At 39.3% G+C, this 23,889-nt stretch overlaps 1 protein-coding gene and 1 long non-coding RNA gene across 4 annotated transcripts; both read right to left on the minus strand.

Moving 5' to 3' along the window:
- Positions 1 to 12,827: 12,827 nt before the first annotated feature.
- On the minus strand, positions 12,828 to 15,143 carry LOC124282831. The gene is made up of 3 exons (XR_006900263.1): positions 15,019 to 15,143; positions 14,918 to 14,979; positions 12,828 to 14,870 (listed from the first exon to the last, which is right to left on the minus strand). It is a non-coding gene; the product is annotated as an uncharacterized LOC124282831 (long non-coding RNA).
- Positions 15,144 to 15,637: 494 nt separating this feature from the next.
- Positions 15,638 to 23,641, minus strand: LOC124282830 (erlin-1-like). Of its 3 annotated transcripts, none has more exons than XM_046718863.1 (13): positions 23,555 to 23,641; positions 22,936 to 23,033; positions 22,525 to 22,547; positions 22,161 to 22,241; positions 21,836 to 21,882; positions 21,559 to 21,620; positions 20,110 to 20,235; positions 19,776 to 19,908; positions 19,088 to 19,179; positions 18,706 to 18,795; positions 18,111 to 18,190; positions 17,645 to 17,824; positions 15,638 to 16,435 (listed from the first exon to the last, which is right to left on the minus strand). In XM_046718863.1, exons 2-13 carry the CDS (start codon positions 23,021 to 23,023, stop codon positions 16,424 to 16,426), a joined length of 1,014 nt encoding a protein of 337 aa, XP_046574819.1. In that variant the 5' UTR covers positions 23,024 to 23,033; positions 23,555 to 23,641; the 3' UTR covers positions 15,638 to 16,423. The 3 variants fall into 3 exon arrangements, with proteins under 3 accessions (XP_046574819.1, XP_046574821.1, XP_046574820.1); XM_046718865.1 differs by lacking the exon at positions 23,555 to 23,641 and adding an exon at positions 23,411 to 23,431; XM_046718864.1 differs by lacking the exon at positions 23,555 to 23,641 and adding an exon at positions 23,289 to 23,419.
- Between the last annotated feature and the right edge of the window lie 248 nt (positions 23,642 to 23,889).

The raw sequence follows: 23,889 nt of genomic DNA on the forward strand, positions 1-23,889 counted from the left end.
GACAAAGGACGCAGGCGCAGTAGCTCTTGAAAAAGTTGGGTTAGCTACATTTCAATGGGCTCCGTTTCGTATTCTTTCCAAGGGGCGTAATAACTTCCTTTGCGTGTATATTTAGAGTTGTTTCCCTTGTAATAATTATTTTATGTGTGTTTCAATAACCATGCCGATTCACCCACATTGAAGTATCACATTTCAAAGTGCACTTAATGTATGCAGTTGGGTGTGAAAGAAAGGTACACCATTCTGTACACTGTCTTTAGATGATGTTTACAAAAATCAACGTCCTCTTCAAATAGCATTAATTATAAACAGAGGAATTCATTAGATGGGGACAAAAATTACCATGCATTTCATTTGTGTCCCTGGGCCCCATTACATATGTAATTAATGACAGCATAGGTCCCATAAGTGAGATTGTGACCTAAGTTATTTTATGTTATTATATCATGTTATATGTTTTCAAACGTCATACGTTTTCGGAAGTCAGTATTTACTCTCGCTGTAACGAGGCAGCTTGTGTCACGCAGATGTTGTCCGTACTCGGATTGCGTTTAGATGAAGTTTTTGATGCGTTAGGGACATGTTTTATAATTGTTCCTTCGATAATCGAGAAAACAAACGGATGTTCTAAACAACCGAAATCCCAAGAACACGATGAAAAATATACATTGACATACCGCAGTAGAGCTTAATAGTTCACTTCATTTTACGTAATTGCCGACAATACTGCAGTATACGTACCTTTCTAGTCATAGAATGTATTTTCATTCTCACAACAGACGGCGATTAATATCAATTAAAAAGCATTGTTTTCGAATAATGAACTTCTCTTTCAGCCGGCAACTGGGACAGTCACGCTAACCCGTATACATTCTTAGTTACCTCCCTTCCACCACATCAGAAATTGACTCACGCGAAATGGCCGCGGCGGTAACTCTACCAACATACATGTGACTTACCTCCCTTGCACCAGTCCCCTTGCTTGGCAACAACTTCGGCTGAATGATCACATTTTGAAAAATATATGTATTTTCAGATACTCTGAACTTCCTATTGTTTAACAATGTGTTTCATATTGGAAATGAATGTGTGTATCGTATAATGTGGGTATAATTAAGATGCAAAATCAATGTAATGATATATAACATGTTCTTTTTTTAATAGGTGAATTGACAACTATGAAGAATTTTTTTTATTATCAATCTGTTCTTTCATGTTTTGATGCCCAAAACCAACTTATAAAAACAAGTGTACGTAAACATTTCATCCACTTGTAATTACTGTCTCGGAAAGATTTTCGCCCGTAACCCCACATTGTTTCAATCAATCTATGCCTAAGAATATAGGCCTATAGTTGTTTTTTTTATAAAACGCCTAAACCTAACCCTAAACCTAAACCTAAACCCTCGAATTAATCCTAATAAATAGAATACATTTTATAGCGGGGGTTACCGCGGAACCCTTACATTGGGGAGAAAAGAAGAATTGATTTTGTACATGACTCGCATGGGGGTCATTCACATTGTGAGTGAGTGAGTTTAGCGTCACATCGGCAATATTTCAGCCATATCGTGATGAGAACAATTTAATTTTATCAATATGAAAATCAATAGATTTAGACCGTAAAAATCTGTCATCGGAGTACAGTAAAATACTAGAGTATCCCAGATATAAATTTAAAACTAGTACGCTATCATAAAATTAAATCACTATAGACAGTACAAAATAAACACGGGCTATAGATCACCAACAACTGAAGGCAGATCACCATACTAGGGACCATGGGGACTTACAGTACCTTTGCTACCTGCATGGACCCTAGTTGGATTTACACCATCCCTTCAGCCGCTGGAAATTTAGCCATAATTTAAAAGCACAAAATACTACGCTTCTGGTATGTTCAAGTTTCCTTCGATAGTTTTGGGACTTACGTATCCTCTCAGGAGGACATGTTTACAGTCCTTTAACCCCTTTGAGGATACAGCAACGAACAATCTCAGTTGTGAAGTTAAACTACCAATAGTAAAATATATATCTATAGACAAAACATATCCATCAATATTCATCAAGTAACTATTGCTCAAAGGACCCTTAACTGTTTTTGCACTGAAATATTCTTCCATTGTGATGGAACAATCTATACAGTCAAACAGGATATGCTTGACCGTGATTCTTTCATCACAAGGGATGCAAAATGGAGGATGTTTCATGTTTCATGTTTAATACCTGCTGTGGTCACTACGACATCCTCTCAAGATGACCTCTTCAAATCTGGACTGACAGCCCAGGTAGGTCTAACCAAAATAGGGTTTTATTTCATGTAATTTATTTTGATACCTACTTGGGTGTCCCACTTCTTCTGCATCAGATCACGAATGTACGATCTAATGGTGGCTTTGCAATCGGAGTATGGAATGAGAAGTGGTGTCACAGATTTGTTGAGTGCAGCCTTAGCAACAAAATCGGCCATTTTATTACCAGAGATTCCAACATAGCTGCGTAACTAACAGAGGACAATGTCGCATTGGCCAGTAGCAAGATCATTTTATAATTCAATTATTTCGATTAAAAGTTGATGTGTATTTTTTATAGCCTGAAGGCAAGAAAGAGATTCTGAAAATATGATATATTGTTTATATTTGGGTTGTCTATTAATATATTTAAGAGCTGTTAGTATTGCGTTTGATTTTGCTGTAAACATAGAGCTATTATCCAGTAATCGAGAAGATATTGTTCTGGATCGAATTACAGTGGCACAAGCAACTGCGCCACCATCCTTGGACCCATCTGTATATAAGGATTTGTATGTACAGTGCACCCTGGTTATAATGCCCCTGGTTATAACGCCACCCTGGATATAATGCCATGTGTTTTTGCCAGAGCGGATTTCCTGCCCATTTAATACCCTGTTATAATGCCAGACTGGATGTAATGCCATATGCCAATGTTTTTTGGAACAAAAAGTCATTTTCCCCTGGTTATAATGCCAATTACACTGGCTGCATTTAGTATACATACCTTAATTGGTTAAGTGACATGACTCAAATTAATTGACTAAACTTATTAATGCTTTAGGTAGTCATGTAATCCTAGATAGGATAACACATGTGACAATACACTTCCTGCCACCTACAACAAGGGTCTACTCCCATTTGCGAGAACTCCCAGTTGTGAGACTCCCAGCTATGAGACAGTGGAGTAGGTAATTAACAACGAAAACACACCATACTCCCCTGTCTGATAGAATGGATTCACCCTAGCTAATTACTGATTTGCTATGTACTGAATCTTGTGGAGGTAACTTAATGAAACTGTATAAGATAAATTGATTAACATACTCTGGTAAATATCTTTAATAAGTAAACACTTTGTGTAGGTAACTTCGTGATCAAAGAGAAATTAATTTACCCACTCAGATTTACTCCGTCTCCGAAACTACAAGCTATAGTTTAAGAAATAACTCTGAAATTTACAGTCGAAATGCCCCGTATGCCAAACCCTTTCTACCCGACACAATAAATTTATGGAATGCCCTACCAAATTCCAAAGAATTTTAAAACCTAATTACAAAAACCGAAAACAAGATTTATATTGATCTTAATTATGGCTCTTGTTTTTGTCAAATCGTTCATTGCTGCCTCAGGCTCGGATGTAGCGACCTAAACGCCGATAAGTATAACAGACATTTAATAGACAGCCTATGTTGCTCTTGTGCATATCAACTACCCGTTATAACCTGGATAATTTTTTGAACGGAAACAAAGCATTTACTCATTGTGTAAATCAGAAAATAGTTGAATCCGTCCACGATTATATCATCAAGACACAACCTTCAAATTTTCACAGGGAAATACTGAAATTCACTCAACAACGTTAACCTTCTCGTGATTGATTTATATTCCTACAATAGCTTGTTAGACACACACAACTGTAAGTCTCTAATTATGACTACTTAGATAATAGTTGTATTTGATGTAATCTGTATATATTTATATGTACTTAAAAATATATTTATGCAATAGTCGTCACATCCTCCATTTCATTTTGTATTCTATGTTGCATGGGCGCGGTGTTAACATAAGCAGTAATACTTCACCAATCCCAATTCATTTTCATAAATAATAATAAAATATGTTTAAACCAAAATGACTTTCAACCTTCATAACAGTCAATAAAAATGTTTTATCATAATTACATATTCTTCTGAATAAATAAAATATTCAATGAACTATTTCTTCTGTGTAAATATAATCTTTGATAATCTACTTCATTAATCAACTCGTCAATGAACTATGCCTCCTGTGGGTACTGGGCTGGGCTGATCCTACTTTCGTTGTAGGGATGTGGAAACACCACCTATGTGCACTGAACCATTAATTAATGTGTCTCACAACTGGGAGTTCTCACAAATGGGAAGGGGGCGGTGGGATAGCCTAGTGGTTAAAGCGTTGGCTCGTCACGCCGAAGACCCGGGTTCGATTCCCCACATGGCTACAATGTGTGCAGCCCATTTCTGGTGTCCCCCGCGCCGTGATGTTGCTGGAATATTGCTAAAAGCGGCGTAAAACCAAACTCAGTCAGTCAGTCAGTCACAAATGGGAGAACACCACAACAAGAAGTCACCTGCAGCCCCTGGACGCTGGGATTATCCAGTCATTCAAGGCTCATTACAGCTCAGTCACCTTGTTGATTGCATAGGGCCTCTAACTGTCCTACCTGGTTATAATGCCAGCCTGGATAACGGTGGCATTATAACCAGGGTATACTGTATTATATTTACTTTTTAATTGATTAAATTCTTGTTTATATTGTAATTCATTTGTTTCTGATTTTTTTAATGTTGTCAGTGATAGGTCACGGGAACTTCTGGTCTCACCAGTTGCCAAGGAGAAGAAAGAAGATTGGAAGGAGATATATTTTCTAGCTCAATGCCAGCAGCAGAAAGAAAAGGTTTCATACATATTCCGAGAGGGAATTAGTGAAGATTTTTTTTAAATACAGATCCTCATATTGGGGATTAAACACACATTTGTATGCAGGTTTGGAATCATTTGAATAAACTTTTGTCACATACTAGCTGCAAAGATAGTTTGATACGGCGTTGTTTTAGAGAAGGTTCGTCTGCTTCAATGTAGAGACTGTCAATAGGAGACGTCCTGAAGGATCCAAAACAAAGTCTTAGACCTTGATGGTGGTGAGGTGAGGTGAGGTGAAATTGGGTTTAACGTCGTGCTTGAGAATATTTCGCTCATATGACGACGTGCATGCGTGTGTATGTGTATGTGCGACTGCTTGTACTAGCCCAGACTTAAGCTGGTTTCATAGCGCTAGCCCACTGAGATACCATGCCGCAGTGAAGTATGAATACCCCACTCAGACACATTATACTGACTCCGAGCCGACCAGTCCTTGTTGTATCCATTTATGCCGAGCGCCAGGCAGGGACCAACAAGTACCAAATTTTAACGTCTTTTGGTATGACGCGGTCGGGGATTGAACCCGCCACCTTCCGGTCTCCGGATGGTGGATAGAATCAAGTATGTTGAGGCTGCTTTTATAGGCTCCACCATATACAATGGAACTGTAATTAAGTTTTGATCGGATGAGTGATCTGTATAGGTGAAGGAGGGTTGTTAGATCCCTTCCCCACTTTGAATTGGAAACAACTTTCAACAAATCCAGTGCCTTCAGGTATTTGGCTTTAAGGGATTTGATATGCGGCAAAAAAGTTAGATGGGAGCTGAAAATAAGACCCAAGAACTTGGCCTCCTTTACAACTTTGATAGGGGTGCAATTTAAAAATAGTTCTGGGTCTTTATGCGCTTTGTATTTACGACAGAAATGTATACAGTTAGTTTTTTATTTAGAAAATTTAAAGCCGTTTTCAAGACACCATTTATTTATTTTGTTTTTAAACACAACTGCAATTGCACCTTTCCAAATCTAAAATCATCGTCTTCAGAAATGGAGGAAGATTGAGGAATTACGAAAAATGGTTCTATGAGGGGACAGAAATTGAAACTGTTTCCTATTATAAATATTTAGGACTTTTCTTCACCCCAAAATTGATATGGACTAAAACTACAACTTTACTAGCACAGCAAGCCGAAAAGTCTGCCTTTTTGTTCACAGAATACATTACTTATCAGGCAGTTTACCCATAACAACTGCAATCAAGATGTTTGATACCATGGTACTACCGATACTAACTTACGGAGCAGAAATTTTGGGATACCAACCATACGAAGGATTGAAAAGGTATAAACCAACTTCCTGGTACGTATTTTGGGCCGCCTAAAGCTACAAGTAATGCTGCCGTTTTAGGAGAAACTGGACGTCATCGGATTTACATTCATCTCATCATCAAATGTATTAAATACTGGATCACACTTATATCAATGGATGTTAACCGTTTACAAACCTATCTTATGCTCTATGGACTGGACGTATATCATGGGCAACTTATATAAAAAAACATTCTCTTTCAATACGGCTTTGGATATACATCGGTAATCCAGGATGTGGGGGACTCAGGATTATTTCTATCGGATTTCAAACAGCGCATTCAGGATTGTGGATCTCAACAATGGCATAATGACGTTCTCCAGAAACCCAAATTAATAACATATTCTACTTTCAAAACAACTTTAACCACGGAACCCTATTTCAACTGTATAAACGATAAACCCTTTTTACAAACTCTCATCAGATTTCGCTGCAGCTGTCACCAACTTAGAATAGAAACAGGAAGACATCACAATGAAGACGAAGAGGAAAGAACGTGCTTCTACTGTGCAAAATCAGGATCAATCCACATAGAAAATGAATATCAGTTTGTAATGATTTGTAATGCTTATTCACCATTGAGGATTAAATATTTAGATAGTTATCATTATAAAAATCCAACATGTTTTAAATTTATAAATCTTATGTCAACGCAATGTGAATCTACACTATGTCAATTATCAAAGTTTATACTTTTTGCGTGAAAGCACAGAATGTGTGATATATATCATGTTAGTCCTGCATTCATTACATGTTTTGTAAATTGTATGTTTATTGGGCCTGTGGCCTTTAAAACTTCATGAATAAATAGATATAGCACGCCATGACGAAGGAAAGTGTCCATACGTCCAAATGTCATAATAAAATATGTAACAGCGTTTCCAAGCATGATTCTGGTAAGTGAACGTTGTATTCAATCCAGAGCTACAACTATTTTAAGCCTATATTATATTGAGTCCAGAGCTACAACTGTTTAAGAACACTCTGTGACCTTGTTCTTGTCATGCACTTACTCTTGGAAACCATTAGCCATAAAGAACACAAATAACTCCGTTATATAAAAATATTTTATTTTTTTATTTTCATAAGAATGAAGGAATTAAACAAGTGTACAAAAATCTGAATAATGTGTTGACAATGGAGCAGGTCAATGTCACTCAGTCCCTGGAGCCGAAGCCAAAGACAAGCTCTCATCTTTCTCTACCATAATTCTGTTATAACATATAAACCACTACATAATTGGAAACATTTTGAAATCAAATGTTCTATCTAGGTTTTGCATTCAACCTCTTTGAAATGTGCAATTGATCAATTCAATGTTAGTCCTGCATTCATTATATGTTTTGTAAATTGTATGTTTATTGGGCCTGTGGCCTTTAAGACTTCATGAATAAATAGATATACCACGCCATGACGAAGGAAAGTGTCCATACGTCCAAATGTCATAAAAAAATATGTAACAGCGTTTCCAAGCATGATTCTGGTAAGTGCTTCAGGAGCTGATAATGTACGTTATCAGCTCCAGAAGCAGTATCGTGAGCCAGATCAAGAGCCGTATGAAGCTCATGTATCGAAAAGGTTTCATTGTAATCTTCCCCATTATCTGAATTGAAATTAATAGATTTCTTTTCTTGCTGTTTTTGATATTTTTGGAATTCAGGTACATAATTAGATGAGGAAGAATGTTTGGCCAACGTCTCACCAAGTTTATTTGCAATATCTGATGTATTAGCCAATAACTGGTTCCCATATTTTAGATGGTGAATGCTAGATTTAGAGCCCTTACCTTTGATTTTCTGGATCATGTTCCATACCTTTGATTTCGGCGTGCGCGAATTGAATTTTGATACATAGTTTACTTTGCTTGAAAGTACGCCGTGCTTTAGCGTTTATAATTGTACATTTGTTTAGATTGTGGACCATAGGATGGCAGAAGGAAATAATGCTCAGCTTTCTTCCGTGCTTTCCTAGCGGCTGTGTTTGCATTCATCGTTGAACCATGGTTTTCGTACGTGAGGAATTGCAGAGGACTTGGGATACACTCGTCAGCTATGTTATTTAGTGCATCTGAAAAACGTTTTATAGCATCATAAATGTCATTAAATAGTTCAGGTTTAAGTTTGACAGCACATAGAGCTTCATATAAAGGCCAGTTAGCCTTTTGAAAATTCGATCTTGATGATGGAGGAACATCAGATGGATTCACGGGTTTTAGTATTGTTGGAAAATGGCCACTTCCACAGATGTCGTCGTGAACTGACCATTCGAATTCACTCAGAAGATTTGAATCTGAAACTGATAAATCAAGAACTAAATATGTTCCTGTGCCAGGGTGTAAATATGTCTTGGACCCATCATTATACATGCATATGTATATGCATAAATCATTATCTGAACAGAACTCCTCCAGTATTTTACCTTTAGGGTTTAGATTTGTACCACCTCAGAGTGGGTTGTGGCCATTTTTATCCCCCATAATAATGCAGGGTTTTGGCAGTTGTTCATATAGATTTTGAAGGTCGGTCTTCTGTAGGGTTGAAGATGGTGAGATATACAGAGAGCATAATGTGAATGCAAGGTGTAAAGTAAATCGCACGGCAATAGCCTGGAGATAGTATTAATCATAACAAAGCTATGGATAACAGTCTGTTTGATAAGGATCGAAGATCCTCCAGTGGTCCTATCACCTGGAGGGGAAAAGAAATGATATGCATTAAAATGACGTAGTTCACAAGTATTAGTCTGCTTTAAATATGTCTCCTGCACACAGATTGCTGACGGTGTAAAAACTTGGACTAATAGTTGCAATTCATTGTAATTATTCCTTAGTCCTCTGCAAATCCACTGTATGATATTATTCTGATAACCTATCTTTTGGGGTGATTTATGGGGATCTACCCCGCACTTTTTTGGTGGGCGACAATCTGTGTGCCCTAGAGCGGACGTTTTCGGACACGTCCATGTCCTCAAGTGATCCATATTTGTTGTACAAGTTAATTCTATTTTCTGACCCTTTTGGGGCTCTGCCACTTAGTTTTTCAAAGAAAATCTGCTTTTTACTTTTACTCAATTGTTTTGAGAGGATGACTCAAAATCAGAGGAGGCTACTGATTGGATTTGAGATGTGCAGATTTTAACCCAAGTCAAGTTAGTTTGACAGCTTGCAGAAGATGTTGTTATTCTTCTTGTTGCTTCCGATGGTGTTTTGGTTATGGAAGCACCAAGGAGTATCACAAAGACAATGCTAAAAACAAGTTGATTTCCGACTTGCAGCACCAAAAATACCCGGATGATATACTCCACCAGAAAAAACAAAAATATTAATTCTTCCACCAGATTGGCCCATGAACCACCGCCTTCTGGGCATGAAGACTCTAGACAAATTTCTCAACATCATATTTCAAAATCAAATTTAGATGAACAAGTGGGCCAAGACCAAAATTAAAACATTTCGAAATCAAATTTGTGCAATTATATATATATAATCCATGCACAGGGCTTGGTGTGACCAGCGGATTGATTGAACCAAGCCCATTCAACCTCCCGTCTAGGTGGAGTAAGGGGCGAAGGGGTGTGTTGGGCAAAGGAACACTGTACCTGGAACCAGTGCCATCAACCACCAGACTCGCTTCCTCCACCGACACAGGGGCGCAACCCACGGCAAACGGGTTGCCCAAGACCAGCAATGGGATGCTGTGGACCTATATACCCCCGGGTCCACACGGGTGCGAAGAGCTCTTAGCGTTACCCAGCACACCACGAGGAAGTGGCTCTTTACGGGTGCCCATTCACATTGTACATGCTTCTCCATAAAAATCATCACCCACCCCACCCTCACTCCACCCCCAAGCCATAAATTTTGAACGGTCCCTAACCTGAAATGAAAAATGAATTATTGTACATCACAATGTTACAGCCCTGCTGCCCAGTAACATGGACTGAAAGTCAAGTGGTCAAAAGTACAGCTTTAAAGAATAATTTGTAGAATGAAGACTAATATTATTTCCTATTTTTTTCCACCATAAATACTGACATGTGTTAATGAGAGCAACAACAGCGTCAGTTTGGAATCATTTTTGACCTCATATGCAAATGATATCACTAAAAATGTGGAATAGTCAGTTCAAGAACATACAATACCAGCAAGATCCCTCACGGCTGACAATATGATTTACGGTACAGTTGTTGCTGTAACATTCCTTCTCTGGTAAGAGCTGTGTAAAGTGACAGCTTGTGACATCAAGCATGCCAGCAATCTTTCAGCTGCACCTATTGTGGTTAAAAGGGGTTTCAAGAGCATTGCTCTTATAAAAGGGTAAGCAAGTCTGTGTAACAGCTTTTCTTAGTCCAGACTATTGTGCTTTGAGCTTGTCCCTCAGTGATGTGGAACTAGCGCTATATGAATAGCAGTATTCTTATTATGCCAGTTTTAAACTATTAGCCGACTGAGATATTTCCTGCCGCAGGTTAAGATGGGTACTGGACTACTGGTACTCTGAGTACTGAGTGGGTACTCAGTGTACAAAACAATCAATCCCCGTTTTATCCCCTTGAAGCCTACTGCCATGCAGGGTAACAAAAAGTGCCCACTTATAACATTTTTAATACGAGGCCAGGGTATTACACAATGTACTGTCCACTAGCCCACACTGGCAGCATACAACGGTTGACAATGCGTCTATTGCTACCATTCTAAGTATGCTAAATTCAATGTGGAGTTCATATTTTGTTAGTCTGTGTATAGAGCCACAGCTATTGCATGTCACACGGAGTCTTGAGTTATAGCTCGTGTATGTCTGGCCAGAGCTACAGCTGTTTTAAATCTGATACACTGAATCTAGAGCAACAATTGTTTTGAGTGAGTGAGTGAGTTGTGTTTTACGCAGCTTTGAACAACATTCCAGCAATATCACGGTGGGGGGACACCAGAAATGGGTTTCACATATTGCAACCATGTGGAGAATCGAACCTGGGCCTTCGGAGCGTCGAGCCACATGGGCACAATGTGTTAAGCCCATTTCTGGTGTCCCCCGCCGTGATATTGCTGGAATATTGCTAAAAGCGGCGTAAAACTAAACTCAGTCAGTCAGTCGGAGCGTCGAGCGACCGCTTTCACCAATAGACTACCCCTCCGCCCCAAAATTGTATTGATTCCGATACACTGAATCTAGAGCTACAACTACTTTGACTGATACACTGAATCTAGAGCTAAGACTGTCTTGACTGATACACTGAATCTAGAGCTACAACTGTTTTGACTGATACACTGAATCTAGAGCTACAACTGTTTTGACTGATACACTGAATCTAGAGCTAAGACCGTCTTGACTGATACACTGAATCTAGAACTACAACTGTTTTGACTGATGCACTGAATCTAGAGCTACAACTACTTTGACTGATACACTGAATCTAGAGCTAAGACTGTCTTGACTGATACACTGAATCTAGAACTACAACTACTTTGACTGATACACTGAATCTAGAGCTACAACTACTTTGACTGATACACTGAATCTAGAGCTACAACTACAATTGACTGATACACTGAATCTAGAGCTACAACTACTTTGACTGATACACTGAATCTAGAGCTACAACTACTTTGACTGATACACTGAATCTAGAGCTACAACTACTTTGACTGATACACTGAATCTAGAGCTACAACTGTTTTGACTGGTACACTGAATCTAGAGCTACAACTGTTATGACTGATACACTGAATCTAGAGCTACGACTGTTTTAACTGATACACTGAAACTACAGCTACAACTACTTTAACTGATACACTGAATCTAGAGCTAAGACTGTCTTGACTGATACACTGAATCTAGAGCTACAACTACTTTGACTGATACACTGAATCTAGAGCTACAACTGTTTTGACTGATACACTGAATCTAGAGCTACAACTGTTTTGACTGATACACTGAATCTAGAGCTACAACTGTTTTGACTGATACACTGAATCTAGAGCTACAACTACTTTTGATACACTGAATCTAGAGCTACAACTGTTTTGACTGAATCTAGAGCTATACTTTGACTGATACTTGACTGATACACTGAATCTAGAATCTAGAGCTACAACTGTTTTGATTCTGATACACTGAATCTAGAGCTACAACTGTTTTGACTGATACACTGAATCTAGAGCTACAACTGTTTTGACTGATACACTGAATCTAGAGCTACAACTGTTTTGACTGATACACTGAATCTAGAGCTACAACTGCACTTGACTGATACACTGAATCTAGAGCTACAACTGTTTTGACTGATACACTGAATGTAGAGCTACAACTATTTTGACTGATACACTGAATCTAGAGCTACAACCAACTGTTTTGACTGATACACTGAATCTAGAGCTACAACAGTTTTGAAAAAAACTGTTGTATTCAATCCAGAGCTACAACTATTTTAAGCCTATATTATATTGAGTCCAGAGCTACAACAGTTTAAGAACACTCTGTGACCTTGTTCTTGTCATGCACTAACCCTTGGAAACCATTAGCCATAAAGAACACAAGTAACTCTGTTATATAAAAATATTTTATTTTTTTATTTTCATAAGAATGAAGGAATTAAACAAGTGTACAAAAATCTGATTAATGTGTTGACAATGGAGCAGGTCAATGTCACTCAGTCCCTGGAGCCGAAGCCAAAGACAAGCTCTCATCTTTCTCTACCATAATTCTGTTATAACATATAAACCACTACATAATTGGAAACATTTTGAAATCAAATGTTCTATCTAGCTTTTGCATTCAACCTCTTTGAAATGTGCAATTGATAAATTCAATAAAATATTTCCTTAAAGTTTCCTTATGAAACTAAGCAATAAATTTTCAAAGGTTATAGATATAATTGTAAGATCACACTTTACACTGACTACATATGTTAATAATGCAGAGGTAGGGCTCCACATTCAAAACACACCTCACACATCAACATTCACACAAAAATTACCTCCTACTATTTCAAAAACAGAAAAGAACACCTAGAAAAGGAAGACTAATTTTTAACCCATACTTTAAATGTACTATTGTTCTTGAGCCTAATTACATTTCTCATTTCTTCTACTTCAAAAAGTATTCTGAAGAGTCAGTATACTAAGAACTGAACACAACTCTGTTTGTAGAATTTCTCATTAATCTTACACTTGACAAGCCTTCATGATCTGGTGGTGAAAGCACAGTGAGAGACATGAACATGAAGCGACAGTTACAGTCCTGAGAGTGTTCGATTCAGTGGACGTGATGCACAAGCAGCAACATCAGCTGGTGATGTGGACTGAGGCAAGCAAGGGAAATGGCAGGTTACCACTGTGTGGGATTATGTATGAAAACATAAGTTTTACATCAGTGACCAGTAGTTTCTACCTTGAATATCCCGTCAGCTATAGGTTCAGCCAAGCATTGTCATCAACACCAGCAGAGTCAACACCATGAACATGATTTAGTATGCTGCCATGTTTCCATAAGAAAAGATCCAAAGTCACAGATAAAATGGCAGCAAAACGTTGCCCATTTGAGAGTGTGATGCCCCTGATTTGGAACTATCTCCCTAGAAGGTGTTGTTTATCCCAGAATTCCCAAGTCAGATATCATAAACAATGAAGCTAGTCTATTGGTTGCAGACACCATAGCCAAGTGTTAATTGAAGTAGTATCAAACTGAACACTGCATAAGGGAGGTGTTCCTTCTGATCAAACTACACACTGGATTGGTAAAGAGATGGGACTTCACAACACTGTCATAAGTTTGTCAGCTGTCTTGTGGGGTATTTTACCAAGGTCTTGTGCAAGACTATCTCACCTTACAAGCTCTCACATGACATTCCATCTGTATATAATCTGACATATAGAACTGACTTCAGATCCAGGAAGCAACTTCCACAGAGTAACACAACACATTAGTTCATCTTGGGAGTCAGTACAACCTGAAGTGCAGCAACAGAAGACGTCAGTTACCACACAATCTGGAACTCAACATGGATGACAACTCCTAAGAGCATCATTGTATGAAAACAAAGTGAAGTAAAAATTCATAATGTCTGGCACTGCTGAAGAAATGCTTAAACAGACACAACCTGTTACCTGCATTAATACACATACACTCACTTGTGATAAACACACACACACACACCTGTGATAGACATATACCTGTGAATCACACACACATTATAACATCACCTGGATATACAAGATGAGAGGAACAATAAACATGTTATGACAACCAATACACAATATGTCAGGTTATAATTTACATCATACTGCTTACGACATAAATTCAAATCTACAGTAATTACTGATTTCTACTGCAAAGATTCTACTTCCTAATTATTGAAGAGGGACGTGCTTCACAGTGAGGCCCAGTCAGGGTTTGATTACATCATTAATGATCATGTGAAGAAACGAATGTGAAACAATGCAACCCTGGTAGTCAGGGTGGGAAACTGCAAGACTAATGTACAACATCATAACACTGGAATTAGCACTGGTGGAAGATTGTCCCCACCCCTACCACCAGGACCCTATCCAAACTACTGGGACCCCACCCCTACTACCATGAATCAGCCTTACTACCATGATCTACTACTACTATGATGAACTCCAGGATCCAACCCCTACTACCATGATCCAACCCCTACTACTACTATGATCCCGCCCCTACTACCATGAATCCCCTACTACCATGATCCAACTCCCTACTACTATGATCCCACCCTACCATGATCCCACCCCTACTACCATGATCCAACCCCTACTACCACGATCCCACCCTACCATGATCTAACCCCTACTACCAGGACTCCATCCCTACTACCAGGATCCTGCCCCTACTGCCAGGATTCCTTCCTCTACTACCAGGATCCAACCCCTACTACTACTACTATCCCATGATCCAACCCCTACTACCAGGACTCCATCCCTACTACCAGGATCCCGCCCCTACTGCCAGGATTCCACCCCTACTACCAGGATCCCCCCTACTACCCCATGAATCTACTACTACCATGACTCCATCCCCTACTACTATGATCCTGCCCCTACCAGGATCCAACCCCTACTACTAGGATGATCCAACCCTACTACCAGGATCCCACCCCTACTACCAGGATCCCACCCCTACTACCAGGATCCCGCCCCTACTACCAGGATCCCACCCCTACTACTACCAGCCAGGATCCCGATCTACCAGGATCCCCCCCTACTGCCAGGATCCCGCCATACTCCAGGATTCCGCCTCTACTACCAGGATCCCCCTACCCATGATCCAACCCTTACTACCATGATCCTGCCCCCTACCCAGGACCCCACTACCACAACCCCCACTACCAAGACTACTACCACAACCCTGCTCTACTACCGGTCCTGACCCACTACCAGGGTCCAAGCCTACCACCAGGACCAAAACTCTACTACCAGGACCCCACCCCTACTACCACGACTGGGCCAAAACTACCAGGACCCCAAGCCAACTACCAGGGCATACACACAGTGAGTGAGTGAGTGAGTGAGTTTGGTACACACTTTCACCAAATTGATATAAAAATGGAAGGAGTGGGTTTTGAGAAGAGACATTTTTGATATCTGGATTTTTATGAGAGCACTTTGATTATTGGTCATCTAATTTGAACAAGGTCTAACACAAGAAGTCGTCCTGAAAATAGTCCTACTTCGTGAGCAACCCTAAAAGCCAGTCGGTACGCAAGATGATCAACCACATATATACATAATAAAATCAACAAAAATTTTGTGCCTTCCAGTGGAGCACTGAACATCTTTACACTTGAAATTTAACAGCTGAATCTTTAAAAACTAATAACTGATGTATGCTCTGTATATACAAAGATTTCATGTAGACATAAATATTTAGGAAATTACAATGTTCACTGAAAATTAGATATAAAAAGTTGAAACAATCTTTGGAGATCAAGTCATTGAACAGCACTAGGGTAATTTAGTTATCAGATTAATGCCAGTTTCTTTTTGTTCTTTTCTCCAGAATTCTGGAGCCAGACATCAGTGTCATCATGGTGGTAGATTCCAGTTGAGCAATGTGTAACAGTACCACAGCTGATGGACCCTGTGTCGATGTCCCCCACGCCTCCATATCATGGCTACAATTTACGCCCTCCCCTGAAAAATAAACATCATCATAGAAGGACCATCTGTATAGGAGAGTCTGTGTAGACAGAGAGTCTGTATAGAAGGAGCGCCAGTAAGGAAGAGTGAGTGAGTGAGGTTAGTTTTACGCCACACTCAGCAATATTCCAGCTATATGGCGGTCTGTAAATAATCGAGTCTGGACCAGATAATCCAGTGATCAGCAGCAAGAGTATCGATCTGCACATTTGGGAACCGATTATCTGCATGGAAGGAGTATCTGTATGGAAGAAGCATCTACATGGCTTGAGTGTCTGCATCTAAGGAGCATCTGTATGGAAGGAGCATCTGTATCGAATGGCCTATTCTACACTAAAAATCCATAGAAACACTGACAGCTACGAAAACTCCAGCTGTGTTAGGTACAACATCCAGAAAATATTTTGAATATGATACAGATAAGATAGCAGTTGATATTATAGCTGTTCTTAGCCGACTGTCTGGAAAGGAGTGAGTGAGTGAGTGAGTGAGTTTAGTTTTACGCCACTCAGCAATATTACAGCTCTATGGCGGCGGTCTGTAAATAATCGAGTCTGGACCAGATAATCCAGTGATCAGCAGCAAGAGTATCGATCTGCACATTTGGGAACCGACTATCTGCATGGAAGGAGTATCTGTATGGAAGAAGCATCTACATGGCTTGAGTGTCTGCATCTAAGGAGCATCTGTATGGAAGGAGCATCTGTATCGAATGGCCTATTCTACACTAAAAATCCATAGAAACACTGACAGCTACGACAACTCCAGCTGTGTTAGGTACAACATCCAGAAAATATTTTGAATATGATACAGATAAGATAGCAGTTGATATTATAGCTGTTCTTAGCCGAGTGAGTGAGTGAGTGAGTTTAGTTTTACACCACACTCAGCAATATTACAGCTCTATGGCGGCGGTCTGTAAATAATTGAGTCTAGACCAGACAATCCAGTGATCAGCAGCATAAGCATTGATCTACGCAATTGGGATACAATGACATGTGTCAACCAAGTCAGCGGGCCTGAACACCCAATCCCGTTAGTCGCCTCTTACGACAAGCATGGGTTACTGAAGATCAATTCTAACCCGGATCTTCACGGTTGGTCTGGAAAGGATGACATGACACCCAGAATGTGATTGTGACAACTCCCGATTTGCTGCAAAACACAGACAGACAAAACCAAATCAATCATGCTTCTCAGTACCCTTCCTGTAGCTCCCTTGTTTGATGCCATGGCGTCTGCTTCTTTGACTGCCCCCTCTGACGACCCTGCCCAGGGATTGTCCAGAAATATGCCAGGAATACTGCTACCAAAGTAGATTTTGCTGTTCGCGGCAATAGACTGGTACTTTAGCATCTCTAGGAACTCAGGGGTTAGTTTTAGCTGGAACACGAAAAGTATTTGTGACTCACTTCTATATTAAAAGTACATTCAACCAGTCCAAGCTGAATTTCACTGGAAAATATCTTGACTATGGTCATCGCAGTGACAGCATGTAAGAACAAGGTAATACAACAATCATTGGTTGCTTCAGAAGAATGCTAACAGGGCTCTTCACTCCCTCAACCTTCCATGGAAACTGTGATCAAAATCTTCTTCAAATGAGTTTTCTAGTTACAGTGTAAAAACGGACAGCTGCACATTAATATCAAGGCCTGACTCAACCTACCTTGTTGGAAACAGCCTCCATCTGAGCCTTGTAGGATTCTGCATCAGCCTTTGCCTTCTCTCGCGCCAAATGGGTGGCATCTACACAGTCACAACAGGATTAGTCTACAACCACATGGTGACAACCAAGAAAAGCATACAATTAGTCTTTTGCCAACAGCATGCAAGAATACAGAGATCAAATTCTAAAATTATGGAAAATCTTTTTCACACTTGTTGGGAAAAGAACTTTACAGGAGAATAATGTTCCTTGCAACAGTTTACTTTATACATTGAAGCATATAACTATGGATATTGGATAACAATTTCTTGTTATCTTAGCTTGCTAATGGTGTAAACATCTTCATCAAAATGTCGCTTTATGCAATAAACAAGAAGCTGTTATCTATAAAGTTGTATGCTTCAATATTGACTGACCAACTTCTAGAATGCCCATCCAACAATGAACAGTTTAGTATATTTGTCATCAACCAGGTGAGCTTACTCTACAGGCAGTTCATTCATCTGTGAAAGAGCCAGTGAGAAGCTGGTGTTTCTCCCCTGAGTGAGCTGACTGTGAGAGGTGAGTAATCTGTGAGAAGATTGTTCCATCTTACCTTCAATCTCAGACATCCGCTTCTCAGACTCCTTCTCCATAACCTTTTGTTCCCACTGAATCTTGGCCACTAAAGCTACCTTCTCTGCCTCTGTTATGGGAATAAAACGTTGTTATAGAAATCGCTATGTGGTGCAGAGGCAAAATGTGCCATCAAGAACGTCACAGGACATTATGATATACATACTTAGTATTCCAAACATGCATTCTCGGTGAGATCATCTTCTTCTTTGAGAGTGAATGACTGTTTTAATGAAATCACTATTTATAGCAAAGCTAAGTTGCAACCTGACAAGTATACATAACTATAAACCCTCAATACCAAACACCAAGTACCATGGACTACCATACCCCATACCCAGGAATTATGGCGGCAGACATACCAATAATGGCCTTCTTGCGTTCGGTCTCAGCCTCCTTCTCCACAACCTTCTGTCTCTGGATGCTGATTAGTAGCTTGGTCTTCTCGGCCTCCCTGCATTGCAAACATCAGTCAACAACATGGATAATTGTGTGTAGATTCTAGTATTGCAATACTATTGCAATAGTTTTTTCTCCTTGAATTGTCTCATTTGAAGTCATTTCCAAAATGAACATATAGTATATATGAAATAGAAACAAGTTAAAGTAGTTTCAGTCAATTTAATAACTGACAAAAAACTTGAAACCCAGATTACGTAAACAGTTAAAACATAAACTCAGTAAAGCTGCAAGTCTGCACTCTAAATCAAAGTGAACAAATTTGGTACTTCCTGTAATTTGGGTGCGCATTTATCATCCGGAGTCAATTACGAAACTGTTGATAGTCACACATACTAACGATGCATCGATAGTTTTTCGTTTCTACCATCGATTAATTGCTATCGGAGACTCAACAATTGCAATGCATCGTTACAGCCCTAGTAGATTCAGCAGAACTGGATTGCAATCTGTTATTTCATTTTGAATAGCAAGAACAGTACAGGTCTGATCAATGTAACTGAAACAATACTTGAAGTGACAAAATATTCACACCAGCTTCACAAAACAGTCTAACTGGCATTGTACTATAACAATATGGAGTGAGCTCACATGGCTTCATAGTTCTTCCTGATGGTTTCTGGGATCTTGGGTTTGGTGACTCGGACGGCTTGTACAGTCAGCCCAGGGGCAAGGGTGTTCAGATCCTCCTGCAGGGCTTTCTTCAGGTTCTCATCAATCTGATCTGTTCAAAAAGCATTATTCATTAATCAGTGGTTCATTGCATCCATTTGTCTAAATCTATAAACATTCTAGATCAAGACCATGGCTCAATCTCGAAATCTCTGATACCATTTGATGGATGGACATTGCCAACACTTGGCCATTACAACATGGAACACGTTTATTACATGAACGATCAGTAAAGATGTGTTGCAACACTCACCGAAGAGATCGATATAGACCTCCTGGAGATTGTGGACGCTACAGAACTGGTTGAGCTCATGATGGATCTTGTTGTAGATGAGAGTCTTGTCATAGTCAGCGGTGTAGTTCTTCACAACATTGAAAACTAAGAATATAAAGTGGGATTCAAAACTACATATAAATATTACATTTCAAAAACAAGCTCCATTTAATAACTGAGTAGAAAAGCTGTGCATAAAAGTAATATGTCTTCAAGGCTTCAAAATGACTGAGTCAAACCAAACACACTTCCTAACAAGAAATGAATCTGACTTCCTAAATTCTTAAAATCATGCTTCCTATTAGATGACATTTGTCTGTTCAGGTTTGTGAACATTTGTCACAGTCATGATATTACCATCATTAATGCCGGTATAACTACCGGAACAACATAAGCTTGTTGAATACAACAGTGTTCCGGGTATTAAGGGCAATTACATTCAAATGCACATAGTACACCATGTCACTATATGCATTGGTTGAGGAACAGTCACATATCATTTATAAGAAACACATAGTGACGGGACAGGTTTGATAATTTAGGACCACGACTTATAAATAGTAAGACCAAAACTGGAAGTACCTGACAATGGTATTAACCAAACCTGAGACAATCAGAGGTCCCATTCTTCACTATATGACATAAACAGTTATGAGGTAAACATTGCCTATTCTTGAGTCCTGTATTGGAGCCATCTTTCATAGTACAATACACAGCACCGGAAGTGGGGAGGGAGTTAACGCCCATTTGAACAGTGTCCCAGTTTCATCACAACATGTCAGCATTATTGAAAAAATGAAAACGCAGTGTGTTGCCACTCTCATATACGGTATACCCTGGTTATAATACTACCGTTTGTCCAAGAGAAAACATGGCATTATATCCAGGGTGGCATTATAACCAGGTGGGACAGTTAGAGGCCCTATGCAATCAACAAGGAGATTGAGCTGATGTCTCCTGTAATGAGCCTTGAATGACCGGATAATCCCAGCATCTAGTGGCTGCAGGTGACTTCTTGTTGTAGGTGGCAGGAAGTGTATTACAAAATTACTTAAAGCATTAATGAGTTTAGTCAATTAATTTGAGTCATGTCAATTAACCATCTAAAGTGTGTATACTTCATGCAGCAAGTGTAATTGGCATTATAACCAGGGAAAAATAACTTTTGTACCAAAAACTATTCGCAAATGGCATTATATCCAGTTTGGCATTACAACCAGGGTATTATATAGGCAGGTAATCCTTTCTGGTAAAATGATGGCGACATTATAACCTTGGGCTTTATATTCAGGGTGCACTGTATTTACCTTGGCTAAAGCCACAGGATTGAAACATAGATTTGTAAGTCTTCACTGTGGGTTGTGGTGGACAAAAGAGAAACAACATTTTGTCACATGTAATGCTAAGATTCAGTAAGAATTCACTCACCTGAGGAAACACTTAATTTATTGACAACTTCAATCCTTTCAAAATATATTATAACTCCTCCGCTGAAAAAGGAAAAAAGGCAGTCAAAGCACTGACTCAGCAGCAATGGTTACTATTAAGGGAAACCTAAGGCAATAAAACCACAATAGTTATTTTTTTCTCATTGTGTTACTGTAGTCAAAGCAACTTTTTTGCAAAGATTAAAAAGTTACCTAAACAAATATATACATCATTCTTTAAACAGCATTTATATTTACCCAGTACTTCAGACACCTACCTGGTACCACATGGGACGTTCTTCACTTCATCTGTCTGCAACGTCGTCTAAACAAACACAGCAATAGGTAAGGTATCACCTACATAAGGCATGTTCTGACCAAATGTATTATCACTTGTTAAACATGTTAATCAAACAAGACAAGACACAAATCTTGTTTCATCAGGAAACCCCGATCTGAAGATGCAAATCAGTAGTCATGACAAAACAGGAGGATGATGCCACACTACTGCAGAAATCAGGTACCATCCACTACCACAATATTCTTGTCACGACACATGTATACCATATTGATAATTACACATCAACTGTTTTGTTCACGTACCTGAACAGATCTGAACATTGTTATGCCAGGAATCTGGAAGTGATAGCCTGGGTCACTTGTTGTACTCAATAAGGCTCCTCCCTGTAACCATGAAAACAGATTTAGAAAAACGCATTCTGAAGGTCAGCTGGCCAGACTAATGTTGGATATCTGAACTGAACTTTTATTTACACCCAGGCTTCTATGTACAAGAACAGGTACAGCAAGAAGTTTATCAGTCCATATGGTACAAACAAAACACTTGAGCCATTTCATTCATTGAAAGTGGTCATAGTCTCAATATTGATCAAATTTCTGTTAAACACAATATGTAGTGAACGTAGTATTGTTATTAAGTCATGACATGGAAAAATCATCAACTTACTCTGTAGTAAACACCAACATGCCCTGAAAAGAAACACAAAGAACATTTTAGGCATATGACTCATTTTAACTCAGTCAATAGGGAGGCTATTGCGGGAGTTACACATCCAACTATAGCATTCTCAAGATGGCATTGTGGCCATGATGTACCTCGGATAGTTTGCTTGTTGTTGTTTTTAGTGCTGCAATTATCCAGTGATATCATGGTTACCTGTGGTTCACAAGGAGTAGACCTTATGGGCAACACCTGACCACAAAAACCTTAAACATAAGAAATTGAAGTGCTGCATGGGTGCGCATGTACCAACCAAGGTCCATGGGGTTTACACCATGTCAATGAGGTTGCAGCTTAATCATGCAATACTTGAATAGTTAGGAACCAAGAGAAACATACAACGGAGGAAACACATACCTTCCTCAATTTTGTGGATGGAGAAGTTGATAAAGATTGCCAGTGCCACACCGACCACACCCAACACCGTCACGACTGTTTGCACCATGTCTCCAGCCCTGCAATATAAATTCGATATTTCAGTCTATAATGCATTTAATTAATAAAATACTAAACCATTGCCACATCCTGGTGGATATAGTTTGTTCCCGATGTTCTCGCCATTCGGAACACAATGACAGAATCCTCACACCTTTGGATCAGAATGACCAAAAATAATTTGCATTTAATACTAATAGAACGTTTGCAGGTTATAAAAGATGTAACAGTGTGAATAAATGTTAACATTTTTCTCTTTTTAGTTATAACCTCACTTCTGTTTAACATTCAACCGCCAATATTCTGAGTCTACTAGTCCTGCAGTAACAGTATATAGCAAGTACGCCTTGGCCCTGACACAGCGATATTCCCGAGATGTTCATGAACAGTCATATACCGACTGAATGAGATTGCTGTCGACTATATACAGTGCAAACCAGCAGATGTTGCAAACATTCTGTTACTTTCGTCACAATCTTATTTTTATACATTAATATATGTGGCTTAACTAGATGACAACAGATATACCGTAACAACCAACCTAACACACTCCAACACGTGTAGAAAGTTCACTTCCGTATTTGGGAAGCAGCGCCCTCTTGTTTCAAGGGAAGATAACTCCCACTGCCTTAAATACTCATAGTATTTGGTTTTCTGCTGGTGCGTACCAGTCCCAGAACCTTAGTATTTCCCCTTCGGCCCAACATTGCCTGAAACACAAACGCTTTAAATAAGCCAGTCTACATTTCCTCAGGTTCTGAATCTCCAGTCTCGCTTGGGCTCCTTTACATATGGAGCTCTTTCCTTCTCTCACAGTTATATCTTGAGCATATTTTCAGAGACTGTAACTAGCGTTATTCCAGTTTTCCTCTAGCG

This window comes from Haliotis rubra, unplaced genomic scaffold, assembly GCF_003918875.1.
Source record: "Haliotis rubra isolate DU_JTF1 unplaced genomic scaffold, ASM391887v1 Scf304, whole genome shotgun sequence".
Classification (NCBI taxonomy): Eukaryota; Metazoa; Mollusca; class Gastropoda; order Lepetellida; family Haliotidae; genus Haliotis; species Haliotis rubra.